At 33.2% G+C, this 15947-nt stretch overlaps 1 protein-coding gene across 2 annotated transcripts in view; it reads right to left on the minus strand.

Moving 5' to 3' along the window:
• The window catches only part of LOC122037203 (DExH-box ATP-dependent RNA helicase DExH11-like), a 94490-nt gene that overhangs the window by 43786 nt on the left and 34757 nt on the right, over positions 1-15947 (minus strand). For both annotated transcript variants that reach the window (XM_042596660.1, XM_042596661.1), the window contains exon 15: positions 9445-9498. In XM_042596660.1, the coding sequence (XP_042452594.1) occupies positions 9445-9498 (54 nt within the window). The remainder of the gene's footprint in view (positions 1-9444; positions 9499-15947) is intronic.

Consider the following 15947-nt stretch of genomic DNA (forward strand, 5'->3'; position numbering starts at 1 on the left):
AGTTGATTTAATTTATCATTATAGTTGCTTCTTTGTCAGATTTCGTCTAGATAGCTGATTTTGTACGTAGGTGGTATTTAACAAAATTCAGACAATCTTTTATTATTTAATGACAATCGTGCAGTTGCGGTTTTGCACGAACAAATTCCTTCATGGTTCTCCTATTACAATAAAAAATTTAAATCCCCATGTAAAATTCAACCATAAATTTTATCCTATTGATAGCATCTTTCTCTCCGAGACCCTGAATCCATTAGTATTTTGAAATCCTCCTTAGTTTCAATTGTCTCATCTAGGTTTGGCCATTTGAGGTTATTTATGATTCTTATGGAAAAGACAACCATTTCACATTTTCTCCTTTGGATGAGAAAGATACAACTAACTTAGTATGCTAAAGTTGGATATTTCAATCTTTACATGGTTTCTCAATAGTATGAAATCAACAATAGCTTTATCAGTGATATTTCTCTCTATTTCCAATGAAATATGGGATGCTCATTGGAGGATGTACTCACATAGCCAGATGTCTCATGCATATATCAAATTTTGAATTATTTTTTATGTAAACCAAGGTGGTTGCTCAATGTAGGAATATTTCACTCTTCTGTAGTGCAAGTGGGATGAACTTGCTATGTGTCATCAAATTTCCACGAATCTCAAAGTCTCTAAGCGCCATATAAAGAATTTCAAATGGAAAAATTCATGTCTGAAAACACCTACATAATCAACACACAATTGCTTGTAAATCTAGGGTACCATTCCTATCAACGGCTTGGTGTGAACCATTAGTACTAATCCAACATGTTCCCTCATCCTCTACATTTGAAGTTAACTCAAGCTATTGATCAAGGGCCTAAAGATGGAAGATGAAGTTATGGACGCATGAGTACTTCGTACCCTCTATGTACATTATCGCTTAACCAATTTTACCAAATCAATGTTAGGATACGTTCAAACAATCATTTAGTTCACATGCTGCACAAGACAGCATTATGCCATTATCTTCTATGTACCAACAATTACTCTTAGTATTTAAATCTCAAGTAATGTCAGTTTTAATCTTTGATAAGAAAATTATTCAGTAAGATATTATTCAGTGTCAATATGATTTTGGAACTTATACTTCCAAATATTAGTTTATAACAATTAAAAAAATGCATTAACATTTGGGAGCGTATTGCATTGATTAGAGCAACAATTCTCACGACATCCTCATGAAATTAACATTATAGTTTTTCAAGACCAATATAAATAGTTCTCCCAAGATATTTGGTACTAAAATTGATTTCTTCACATATCTATCTATAATTATCTGTATATCGCAGTTCACTATTTGGAATTGGACTTCAACTAGCAATACTATAACAAGAAGAGGCACAACACAAGATAAAAGTGCACAGGTCTCATAACTTTATAAGATGGATTACACTATGGTGCATCAGAACTATATTAAGAAAATCGAGAAAATGGTGAAGCTCCATCAAAATCAATTCTAGTTAGGCTCACATATCTCAATAATCATAAGCTTCATTGATCAACAACCCCTATATCGAGTTTGTTAATACTAATTCCTCATAGATATACCATCATTATCCTCTCCTAGATTGTGTAACCTTACTATCAAATATGACTCCAATAAGGTACTTGACCAACATCCCAAAAGCCAATTACCATTAAGGGTTTAAATTGAGAATAAATATGAATAACACATAATGCTCGCACAAGATAAAGTTAGTATGGTAAATGGCGGTAAACGATGGCAGGAGGTCAGTGACAACCTATTGCTTCGGATGCTCTAGGCAGTGCTTAGGCGGTTAAATTTTTTTTACTATATATATATATATATATATATATATATATATATATATATATATATATATATATATATATAATGGAATAATTTTATTAGGTGTTAATTAAGTCTATTTAAATTATCCTAATTATAGTTAGGAGTTAATTAAAATTATTAATTTAAAGTTATTTAATTAAACCTTAACTTATAACTTACCAGTGTACCTTGTTTCAACAGGACAACAAGTTTGACGCGTCGTTGGGACCACGTAACGAGTCCGGATATGTCGCCAAGTTCGGGCAACGCCTTCGGGCCCATTGTCGGGCTCAGGTGACGCCTCCAGGCCTGTCGCCAGAGCCCGGAGGATGTCACCGGGCTCAAGCGACTCTTATGGGTTGTCGAGCTTGAATAACATATTCAGGCTCGCGCGACGCGTTCGGAAACATCACCGAGCCCAGGCGATGTGTTCGGACATGTCGTGGTGGCGAAAGGGTGGCAGGGATCTGCGATAGCAGTTCCAAGCACAGTGGTGGCAGAAGGAGGTGAGTTACTACCTAAAGCACCGCCTTAAGCAAAGACGGTGCAGTTGATGCCCGCCTCCCACCTAGGTCGCCGCCATTTAGAACATTGGATAAAGAAAATATAGTCAATGTATGAAATCCAATAAATTTCATGAAAAAAGCTACTAAAAGGAGGGTAATAACAAAAATAATTTCTACACTAAAAAATTATACAAGTAATAACTTATATTCTAATCAATTTTAATTTAATACATTGTTTACATTATAATATGATTTAAATTAACAACAAACTTTGTTGAAAATTTCATTTAATTTGAGTATAATTACTAAATAAACATATTTTAATAAAATTAATTATATTTATATATCAAAATCGATCTTAATACATTAATAAATTAAAAATAATATTTAATTTTAATATAACTACCGATTAAAGTTTAATCTAATTTAGTAGATAATAATTTTCCATTAATTTTTTATTTGATACATAAATTAAAAGGGGCAGTTCGGTGCACGAACCTCCCATTACGAGGGGTCTCGGGGAAGGATCCATTGTACGCAATCTTATCCTGCTTTTTGCAAGAAGTTATTTTCAAGATTTGAACCTGTGACCTTTTGATCACAAAGCAATAACTTTACCGTTGCGCCAAGGCTCCCCTTCATTTGATACATAAATTAATATTCATAATTTGATTTAATTTTACAATTACCCTTTCAAAATTTGAAATAGTTTAATAAAAAAATCATTTAATATATGAATACACAGAAGGTTATGTGTGATTTAACACACTTGCATGTTTGCCCATTAGAAGTAACAGAGCATAGCAAGCATAAAACAAGCATATGCGCCCTCATGGTCTTTAATTGCAGCGCATCCATAAAAATAAGCACTGGCACACATGGTCTTTAATGATTGACTTTCATTCTCATGCAAATGTTCTTTAAACAGGCATACTGATTAGAAGTTAATCTAATACATTATATTTATACATTGAAATCTGATTTAATACATAAATTAATACAAATTAATATTCAAATTTAGTTTAATTTGAATATAATTATCAATTAAAATTAATATAATGCAATACACTGTGTATACATAGAAAACTAATTTATTAATTAATATAAATTAATTATTACATAATTTAATTGAAAAGTAAATTAGATTTGTTTATAAATCTAATTAAAAATAAGAAAGAAGTAATATATAGCTTTTATAATTATATAAAGAAATAATCATATAGCGTATATAATTAATATAATCGTATAACTATACAACTCATGCAAATATATAATTCATAGTATATCGTGATCTTGTCCCGACAAGACCAAGAATATCCCTTTAACACGAACACCTACGGAGTTTCAGATGTCTTGCATAGGAATGTCCAACTTCCCTCCCTCCCTCCCTTACACTATCATTGTATCAAGAGAAGAGGTGAATTTTCTAACCTCATTCCCTCTCCAATCTCAGTTTCTTGCTCGGCTAAGTGGACAATATATCTGCCTCTTTCATTGCCTTGTACACCTACCTCATCATTCTATTGGTCGACGGCATATGCCTAATGCAACAATTAACATTGATTTATAGTATTAAATTCACCTTTTCTCCTCCACATGATTGAACAATAAGAATTTGACGTTATGAACCTTGGATATGGATTGCATAATGGGATGGCTTACTAGCTGATCGACTTATAATGAAAATTAGTCGAATCAATTTGCTTCTGTATTAAAGTCAATTTTGGGCAAAATCGGTTGATGGACCAAACGACCTTAAATTGACATAAAACTAGTTCTTATATGTTCGGCTAGTTCTGTCAGCTGACGAACCAAACGTTCTCGGATTGACATGAAACTAGTTCTTATATATTCGTTTAGTTCTTATTATATTCATACCCTCAAATATCAATTTGATCCAATATATTGAAAACAAAATCTTTAAATACAAATTAGATTTGTCGAACACATTCATGTTAAAAAAAACACTGTTCTTAACATATTGGGTCAAATTGACATTTGAGGGGATTAGATATAATCAGGAGAACTAACCGAACACATAGAAACTAGTTTCATGTTATTCTGAGTTGTCTAGGTCCATCAAACATCAATTTGATCCAATATATTGAGAGGAGTGATTTTTTGAACACAAATTAAATTTTTCGAAAACATTCGTGTTCAAAAAATCACTACTCTCAATATATTAGAGCAAATTGACATTTGAGGGCATGGATATAATCATGAGAAGTAGATGAACGCATAGTATCTAGTTTCATATCAATCCGAGGTCGTTTAGTCCATAAGCTGATTTTGCCCAACAACATCAAATTGGCATAAAACTAGCTCCTATGTGTTCGGCTACTTCTCCTTATCATATTCATGACCTTAAACGTCAATTTGACCCAATATATATTGAGAGTAGTGACTTTTTAAATATAAATGTGTTCGAAAAATCTAATTCGGATTTAAAAAATCACTACTCTCAAATATTAGCCGATTTTGTTCAAAACCGATTGATGGACTAAACGACCTCGGATTGACATGAAACTAGTTCCTAAGTGTTCGTCTACTTCTCCTGATTATATTCATGCCCTCAAACTTCAATTTGACCTAATAAATTGAGAACAGTGATTTTTTAAACACGAATGTGTTCGAAAAATCTAATTCGTATTCAAAAAATTATTATATATGGGGGCAAATTGACGTTTGAGGATATAAATATAATCAAAACTAGCCAAACACATAAGGGCTAGTTTTAAATCAATTCGAAGTTATTTTATCCATCAATCGATTTGTCAATATATTGGGTCAAATTGACGTTTGAGAGTATGGATATAATTAGGAGAACTAACCGAATGCATAAGAGCTAGTTTCATGGCAATCCGAGGTCGTTTGGCCTATCAGCCGATTTTGGGCAAATCGGCTGATGGACCAAACAAACTCAGATTGATATGAAACTAGCTCTTATGTGTTCGACTAGTTCTCCTGATTCCTCAAACATCAATTTGATCAATATATTGAGAACAATGATTTTTTGAATACGAATGTGTTTGAAAAATTCAATTCGTGTTCAAAAAATTACAATTCTCAATATATTGAGTAAAATTAATGTTTGAGAGCATGAATATAATCAGTAGAAGTAAATGAACGCATAAGAGCTAGTTTCATATCAATCCGAAATCGTTTGATCCATCAACCGGTTTTGGACTTTTTGAACACATTTATGTTAAAAAACTACTCACTGCTCTTAATATATTAGATCAAATTGATGTTTAAGAGCATAGATATAATCAGGAGAACTAGCCGAATACATATGAACTAGTTTCATGTCAATCCGAGGTCGTTTGGTCCATCAACCCATTTTGTTCAAAATCGACTTTGATACAGAAGCAAATCGATTCAACTGATTTTCATTATTAGTCGACTAATTTGCTCGAAAATTCGGCATAGAGAAAAATCAATTCAACTGGTGTTAAAAAATCAATCGACTTATTTTTAAACAAAAATTGGTTTGACTGATTTTTTTTATCAGTCGAATGATTAGGGGTAAAACGGGAAGTGGGTACGTGATTTGGTAATTTTAAAACTAACCTACGCGATTTGATAATTTCATAAACTTACCTTAAAAAGTTGTTGTTTTAATAAGAAATGGTATGCAAGGCATTGTAAAAATAAGAAATTATCACAAAACAATTTTTTATTTTAAAGACCTAAGAAGTTAATATTACTTTCTTAGAGTAGAAGTCACCTAAAGGAAAATATGCAATTCTAGTAATGAAAAATCATAATATATGGCCAAAAGATGATAGTTTTGAACATTGATCCTCTTATCAAAGACTTGTGAGAAAACTTGTCTATCTCATAATTACCCAACCATATATTATTTACAACCGAATTATAAGTTGCTTCATATAAAAATCCAAGAAGCGTCAATCAATGAGCAATAATATCCTATAATTTATTAAAGGATCTCTAACAAAGGACTACTATATAAAACACATGGGCATTCAAATATTATTTTGGATCAATTAAAGTGATTGTTAACTGCTTATGCTAAAAGCTCAAGCTATTAAAAAAAGAAATCTAATTATACAATAGACAGCTAGACTTGCCCATGTGGAACTAATAAGCATGAAGTAAGTATCCTTGATAGATCCCAAGAAGGATTCACTGATTTGGGTCGAGATTTGCAATGGTGTTATATGACAAAATTAATTAATTAATGGTTATGTGATAATAACTATTTATAACAGCTGCAATTTAGTGTTAAAAAGTTGTGTTTGAGGTTCAATTGTCATATTAAGGCTGATTTTGATGTAATTAGGGTTAATTGTGGCTTAATTGGAGCTTGTTTGCCGCTTTAAGACTATATTTAAATAGACTAAGTTAAGCTTATCTTGGGTTCAAATTTGGCTTGAATTGAATGTTTTATGTTTGATGCAGTACAGAACCAATTTAGTTCAGTAGCATTGGTTCAATGGTTTGATTTCTACAACAGTGTGTGAGATCTGACAACAACCTCTCTTCCATATGTGAAACATCTTTGTGTTTCTCTTCTTTATCCAAAATCAAGCTGAGGGAGGAACCTTCATCTCTTTAACATGGAGCAGAATAGCAACTATTTCTCCTTTCATTTGGAGCAATGAGCTTAGATCGAGTGATCAAATATCCTACCTAGGAATGGGAAGAAGCCCATAGGTTTGGATCATAAGATTGAAGCATACAATTGTAAGATCCTACTGTCTAATAAAAATATTTTTGAACTATTCCATGCAATTTTTGAACAATATTTAGAGGTTCCATCTTTGTATTATAAAAGTAACTTTAATAAGATGAACGCTAAAAATAATACTTGATAATAATTTATTTATTTAAGAATAAAATATAATTAAAAAAATTCAAGCTCCTGCAATGCGGAGCCTCCCAGGAAAGGGTTGAGTCACATTGGATCTATTGTACTCAACTTTACTGTGCATTACAAGAGATTATTTCCACAACTCGAACCTATGACCACAAGGTCATGCGACAACAACTTTACCATTACGTCAATGCTCCCCATTGAAAATTTTTCATATGATACAAAAAAAATTATTTGTTATAAAAAAATATTGATCATTAGAATTAAAATGGTAAACTGAAGGTCATAGCATCTAGTTGGAACAATAAACAATTATAGAATCAAATTGGATTGTAGGCTCACAAGATCCTATGTAAATTCATATCCTAGTTTAGAAATGGATCATTTTGGTCACCTTGAAACCTAAGATCCTATGGTGTGAATCACAATCTAGACAATCATGCAACTTAATTTGACTAAATTTTAATTAAATTTTTCACTCGCAATTTGGCCAAATTTCAATTGTTTTCAACTATGTTCTTATAGAATTTAAGTCATATCTAAGTAAGTCCTTCGAATCTTATGTTTCCTTCAAAACATCTCTAATGATTTATATCTGATAACTGAGTTTTGGGAAAACAGATTGGCCTTTGTTGATGTCAGTACAACTTCGGCAATCTTTGGCAATCTGTATTAATATTGACTTATCTCAATAGCCATGAACAGAGATTAGACTTGTTCACACAAAGCGCAGAGGCTTCTTGTGATTGCTAACCATAGTCATCAGAACTATATGCTATTAAACAATATAATCTCATCATATGAACCAAAAGTGAAAAAAATTGTGATGATCCATTTCAATTCAATATGATATTAATCTTATTTTATATTATTTCAAAAATAAGAAAGAAATCATTAGAAGTAAATCAAATCAACTAAACCAAGATCTAACCAATTAAAAAATCAAATTAAACTAAATATAATAAAAAATTAAATTGAATCTATTACAAAAGAAAAAAATTACTGAAATTCATATTATATGATAAGTTTGATGGTTAAATGAAGTGAATTCTCGAAGCAAAGAATAACATAAGAATAATATCTCCAATAGAAAGACATGGTGACAGCCAATGTGAATTTGACGGGTAAGAATGACTAAGAACAAATCTTGTGAAGTTGATACATAGAATTAAAATGATAGTGAGTTTGAAGTTATTTTCATGTCTAAATTGGTTTTTATTTGACAACAATAATTTTTCTTTTGTAGAAACATTTGAAGAAGATTTTTTCTATTACTCATTTCATTTTCAACTCTTATGGAATGAAATAAACAATATATATTGCCATAAAGGTAGGATATGAACTTAAATATTTTTATTATGAATCAGCAGTAACTTCATCAATTCTATTATGTTACTAAATGAAATATTAGAATATTTTGCATGCTTTTAGATATTAAAGCTATCTCAAATAAAGCTACCTACAATAAAGTAGAATTTTTTTTTGATGTTCTTATGCTCAACCTTATTATTAATAATTTAACAAAATGATTTATGATACAAATCTTAATTTGATAATGTTGTCATCAACTAAGGGCAGAATCTATGAGAAATTCCAGCACCCCTTTTTAAGTTGGTTGTTGATCTGGTAAGTCATTATTGGATAAATCTTGTCCTATTCTTAAGGCTTTTGTTTGATTTTGTTGCTTATGACAGTGTAATTTGGTAACCTTTTTGGCAGGGTCTTGCTGCAATTGGTTAGAATGGTTTTGGGGGTCGATTAAACTTTCATGCTTGCTTGGATTTAATTGTGTGATAAGCATTTTTCTTCTGTTGTAAGCATTTAATTGTGTAAAATCAAAACTTTTGTTCATATACTTGTAGGTGCAAACTAGTAAGTGGATCTTCAAATTGAAATGGGTGTTTTTCAACTTGCAACTTTCTAGAATACAATTATGCAATGGATGTATAGTTGTTGCTTTTTCTAGCAAGGAGAAGATAATAATCAAACAAATATTAACGAAATTCCTGCAAGAAAGGTTGATCGTGCAACAATTGATTATAATCTGCCTCCAGGGTGTCAGTAGGATTTCAGGCAACAATTTAAAATCCGCATGATTTAGTCATAATATCTCCAAAATCAGCTAAGATATATGTAAACCAATTTCAAACATGTAAAATATTTGCACATCCAGAAGCAAAAAAACCAACCAAACTCTCAAACAATAATGTTCAAACAACAAAATAAAAGTTGAGCATTGTTATAAACCAAACAATAGAAAATAGACAGCTTACTGTTCGAGCTGGAGCATTAACTCCCATTGCAAAAGTCTCAGTGGAGAACAGAACCTATATGAAGTCAAGCAGAAAGTCAAATTATAATCAGTCATCATCTATTTGTGTCAACCCAAAAATTAATTTTTCCACCAATTGTAAGTTTGGGAAAGAGGAATACTGAATTGTAAAGTTGAAAAAGGTAATTATGTATATATTATAAGATTGAATCTAAAAACCCTAACTTAAAATACCATTGTGGAACTAGAGCAGTATGCTAACAACTTTATTATCCTAATACAACTACTAGACTATCTCCAACATAAACTAGATAAATTATAACAGGAAAATGAAAACAAAATTAACCAAAACTCTAGAAATAATAAATAGAGGATGCAAGCAATGATCCCTACAACCTTTGATTAGTACACAGTCAGCATGGTCTTTGACTTTAAGTCAGCACATCAAAAAATATGAGGATAAAGAGAAACAAATCCTTAAACCAGCACATCAATGTCCTTGAACTTGTGTATATAGCGGCACGCAACGTGTATGGAGAAATGATGGAGAGCACAGCAGCGACTCTTTCCTGAAAGTAGAAAACTGAGAGCAGAATATTTTCTCTGAATGAAGACTTCATTGGAGATGGACAGCAAGCTCGACCCATTACATGAAGTAGCAAGATGAGAATAAGATATTTTCTCTATTCACATCAAACAGGATGTGTTGAAAGAAGGAAGAAAGAGAACACACACTCCTCACAACATGACCTAAAAGTAGGTGAGTGCAAAGGAGGCTACACTTCTACTCCCACTTCCACTCAGAAACAAGAAAGAGACAACATCACCTAACAGAAGGTGAGTGCAAAAGGAGGCTACACTTCTACTTCCACTCCAGATACATGAAAGAGACTGCTCTAGATTTGAAGTTGCTCAAAATTGCTTGTCATGCAGAATCAAAAAAGCAGGTAGTGTTGGATTTAGCATCCACATGGGGCAGCAACCTTGATGCAGATCCACAACTGATGAACAGACACTTCCAAATAGAGAGACTCAGATGTGATTAGAATGGACAAGGGCAGTTAAGGCATTGTGATGGAAGTGACAATGGTAGGGAAGGTGCATTAGGAAGACTCATTACACACAAGAAAAGCACAGGAGGAAGCACACAGAAAGTTTGGTGCAAAAAGAGGAAATTTTAAGAAGAATGAAGCTTGCACAAGGGCTGAACCAAAGGTGAATACAAGGAGAACTTGAGTGCAAATAATATCTGAAGGAGTACAGGGAGGACCTCAAGTATAGAATAGAATGGGAGGTCACACAAGGGAAATTTAGCTGAGACAGACAAGATCTATGAGATCAAGAACAAACGAATTAAGAGTTGAGAGATCAAGCACAGAAGGATAAGAGTTCTGAGATGGAAAGGTGTCAGACGAGATTACACTCATTGAAGATATCATTTGAATCACAAGATATCACAAACAATGGATGTGGGTGTAGGATAATCCACAACAGAGAGCTTGTAGGCGGCTGACTCATAGGCAATCGACATGCACAGTAGGTTTGACGGGTAGTCATGCAGTAAGCTTCGACAACGTCCCCAAAAGAGGGATATTTTTTTATGGAAAACCCAGACCCTAAAAGGGGTGCTTTACAAGTTTAGTTGAAGAAAGTATTGTAATATACTAATATACATGTTGTGAAGAGACAATTACATCTCTATATTAAAATATTAATATAGGACTAAGTCGCTACATTAATAATCATATCGCCTATACCTCTAACAACAATAAGATGAATAGCATAGAATATAGAAGTTTTAGTTTGACAATAGAAACACAAAAGATAAGACTCATGTGTTACAAAATTACCAAATCATAGTTGTGCGGAAAGTGCATAAGCAATTTTAAAAAAAAAACATAACTCCATTTTCTAATAACAAAAATTTGTTTTAAAAACTCCATGCTTGGGAGGTCGAGAACAACCTAACAGGCCATGAGCGATAAGGATAAGATTTCAAGAGGGAAAGGAGTCAGACAAGATTACATTCATTTAAGAGCTCATTCAAGTCACGAGCAATGGATGTGGGTGTAGGATAATCAACAACAAAGAGATGGCAATGGCTCATAGGTAGTGCACGAGAACAGATGAAGGATTAAAGTCATTACATTAATAATCCTATTAACCTAATTCTTCTAACAACAATAAGATGAATAGCATTGAGCATACAATTATCAATTTGCAGTGTTGTTAGAGGCGCGAGGCGCACTGAGGCGCAAAGGGCTCCTAGAGCCCGAGGCGCGCCCAAGGCGCGCGCCTCTTGAACATGAGGTTGATTATTACTAAACTACTAACACACTCATATAATATGTCAAATATGATAACTATTAATATTCCACGTACACAAATATCAAATATGACAAGCAAAACAACACCATGATAAATTTAATAAAAGTTTCAAACTTTCAAGTTTCAAATCTAACAAAGTTCATCAAAACAAACGTAATAAGTCAAATTAATCATCAAGCTCAAGATCATCCTCATTGTATTCTTCTTCTTTATCTTCATCTTCTTCAAATTCAATTTCTTCTTCTTCTTCTTCCTCTTCATCACTAAGTCTTAGAGATAAGTGTCTCATAGAAGAAGATGTATTTCCCTTCTTAACTTGTTTAGGCCTAGCATGTGAACTAGAGGCCGTGGATGCAATGTTTTTTCTTCTAGTACAATATTCAGGCTCTTCAACTCTACTAGCCCTAGCAACAACATCCCATGTCAAGTCATCACCTTTAAAAACCAACTCATCTACTTCATTATCACTTTCTCCATCCATTCTATCCATCAACCATTCATTACTGTCATCAATATCTATCAAAGAGATGGGGGCAATCTTATCACGTGCATCATACCGAAGTTTTAAGGCACGATTGTATTTCACAAATACCAAATCATCTAGCCTATTCCTTTTTTTTGCTGTGAATCTACAAAATGTCAAAAATCACAATAAGTATAATAAAATAGCAAAGAATATTTTTTACTTATAAAAGTAACATACTAATAGTATTATACATTTATATTTACATACCTGCTCAAATACACTCCAATTGCGCTCACTACCAGAAGCACTACAAGTGAAGCTAAGCACTTTAATTGCAAACTTTTATAATTTTAGGGTATTTGCTCCGTAGCATTCCCACCATTCTGCTGGAGATAATGCTCTTCTATGTCTAATTGTCACATTCCTCCCAAATAGCCCTTCTGTCTTTCGATATATAGAGAGCTGGGTAGTGATTTTATCTTGCTCAGTAGCGCTTAAAACCAATCTCTCCATAGTTTCAAACAAGTCATTCACCACTTCTCCACATATATTTGAATCTGTGTATGAATAAAAATATTCTGAATTTAAATAATGTCCTGCAACATGCAAAGGCTGATGAAGTTGGCATTCCCATCTAGTATCAATGATCTCAATCACTTCTTTGTATTTCTCTTCTTTCTCCTTAAAGGCCTTCATAATTGTTTCTTTTGCCCTATCCATAGCCTCATAAATATAGCTCATTGCAGATTTTCTTTCGCCATCAACCAGTCTCAGGACACGGATTAAAGGGCTATATATCTTTAAAACGTGCACAATACTACTCCAAAATCTAAGTGTCATGATGATTTTAGCTACCTTCTTCCCCACCGCTTCTTTTGCACATTTACTCTTTGTCCAATCCTTTGAAATGAACATTTTTCTTAAATTTTGCTTCTGTAAGTGCATCCTTTCAAAAGTGAGAAAAGTAGTAGCAAATCTTGTGGCACCCGCCCGACAAAGCTCTTTTTGTCTTGTGAATTGCCTCAACATATTTACCATGCCGAGATGAACATAAATATAAGCATTCACACTCATTGCCTTCTTCAATGTTGCTTTGAAATCAGGCAATTTTCCAATATCTTCTAAGATCAAGTCGACGCAGTGAGCAGCACACGGAGTCCAATACAAGTGTGGCCTTTTTGCTTCTAATAATTTTCCTATAAAAGAAGTTAGAAAACTAGATAAGTTTAACATATATAAGAAAAAACAAATTGATAAGAAAGAATTAAATAGATTCTAACTAACAAGCACATTGTTACTTGCGCTATCCATAACAACTTGAACAACATTTGCTTCTCCTACACGCTCCACAAATCGATCAAGCAACAGAAATATTTTCTCTCCAATCTTTGCATAATCAGAAGCATCAATCGATTCGATGAAAATTGAACCTTTAGGAGAATTCACTAAAAAATTAATCAATGTCCTCTTTTGTTTGTCCACCCATCTGCCATCAAACTACAACCATACTTGACCCATTCTGTTTCACACGACTTAATGTAATCATTTGTCACACTATCAACAGCCTTTTTTAGAAAAGAAACCCGCACCTCATGATAACTGAGTCCTTTTAGACCTATACCATATTGGGCAACCAAGTCTAACATCTTTTAGAAGCTTGAATAGTTAACGGCATTAAAAGGAATTGCCGCATCATACATCGACTTAGTTATGGTCATACAAGCTTTTTCCCTCAATTCTTTCTTGTATGCCTCATTTATCGTAGTTTGTCTCTCTTTACCCTTTCTACTTTCAACATTTTTTTTGCACATTAGGAGCAAAATACGTATCCATTGGACCTATTTGTCTTAGCCTTTTTTGCATATTCACTGATCTAGAACTTGTACTTGTGTACAGCTTTAGCTCCAATGTCATCCATATCAATATCATCACCAAGAGGGTCTACATCCTAAAAGTCCAATGTCGTAAGTTTAGAAAGATTACTTTTTTCTGTCTTTTTCTCCATGAAATTTTTAATTTCTTCACTTACATGAGGTGGACATCTTTTGCAAATCGTAATATTTCGAAACCCCTCAACAAGATGTTTCGCACGATAGATACCCCCTTTGTTGTAACTTTTTGATAAAAATTACAAATTAAATCATTTTTATTATCCGGATTAACTCTTTGAAAATAATTCCACGCCGGATCTTTTGATATATATGTTGAAATATCACTACCACCTTCCATGATAATTGAACAAGAAAATAATTTGAAAAATTAAAAACAAAATAAAATAATACTGTACCAGTAATAGAAAAGTAGTGTATCAATAATAGAAAAATAGAAAAAAAAAACAAAAAGAAAAACAGAATTAAAAAAACGGAAAAACAGGGAAAAAAACAAAGCAGCACGAACAGACAACACAGCATGAGGCAGCATAGCAAAAAAATTTAAAAAAAAAACAGGAGAAAAAAACAAAGCAGCACGAACGGACAGCACACAGCATGCGGCAACACGAAAGAACAGCACAGCATGAGGCAGCACAGCAAAAAAATAAGAAAAAAAAGGAGAAAAAAACAAAGCAACAGGAACGGACAGCACAGCAGGCAGCACAACAAAAAAATGAAAAAACAGGACCAAAAATACAGCAAAAACGACCAGCACAGCAACAACAAAACCTACGAAAATGAAAAACAGGGAAAAAACAAAATCGGTCAGTGTGTTCTACATAAACCAACAACTCAATGTTGAGAAGAAAAAAAGAAAAACAAAGAAGAAAAGAAAAGAAGAAGAAGAAACGACGAAGAAAAACTGAAAAGTTAAGAAGAAAAGAAATAACAGAAGAAGGAGATAATAAAAGAAAAAAGAAGAGAAGAAGAAGAAGAAAAAGTGAAGAACATAAAAACAAAAAATAGGAAAAAAAACACATATCTGGGCACGGCGCGACTCAGCAACGGCGGTGGCGGCAGACGGAATTGGCTCGGGTTCAGGTTTCTTCTTGTTCTTACGTTCTTTTCTTTCTTCACTTTTATCCTTTTCTTCGACTTCTTCTTGTGTTCTCTTCTTCCCTTCTTGTGTTCTTTTCTTCTCCGTGCCCTAATTCCAAACCAATTTGATTTGAAATGGTATTTTTGGGTTAAAGTTCTAGAAATTATTCACGATCGCGCCTTGTTGCGCCTCAGTTGAGGTGCAAAGGCGCCCTATAGGCGCGCGCCAGACGAACACCGCCCACCTCGCGTAGGGAAAGGCGTTTTTTCCAACGCATTGTGCGCCTGACGCCTCGAGCGCGCCTTTAACAACACAATTAGTTTGACAACGAAGGATAGGACTCACGTGATCAAAATTACAAAAACATCATTGCATCAAAAGTGCATAAGAAAAAAAAATAGAAAAATCTATTTTGTAACAACGAAAATAAAATTAAAAACTCCACGATTGGGATGTCATTTGAATTAAAACTTCAGAGCAATAAATTACAAAATATACAAGCTCCTCAAATACTAATTGAAACTTGACCATATCAAAAGAAGGTAATATGGTAGAAAAGAATGTGGGTGGTAGCATAAAAAAAGAGTAGTCCAGTGCACGAAATTCTCGGCAATACGGTGTCCCCGGGAAGGATCTATTATGCGTAGTCTTACTTGCTTCACAAGAGGTTGTTTCCATAACTCAAGGTAATACGACGGCACCTTTACCATTGCGCCAACACCCTCCTAATATTGGTGGTA

The sequence above is a fragment of the Zingiber officinale genome, unplaced genomic scaffold (genome assembly GCF_018446385.1).
Source record: "Zingiber officinale cultivar Zhangliang unplaced genomic scaffold, Zo_v1.1 ctg244, whole genome shotgun sequence".
Classification (NCBI taxonomy): Eukaryota; Viridiplantae; Streptophyta; class Magnoliopsida; order Zingiberales; family Zingiberaceae; genus Zingiber; species Zingiber officinale.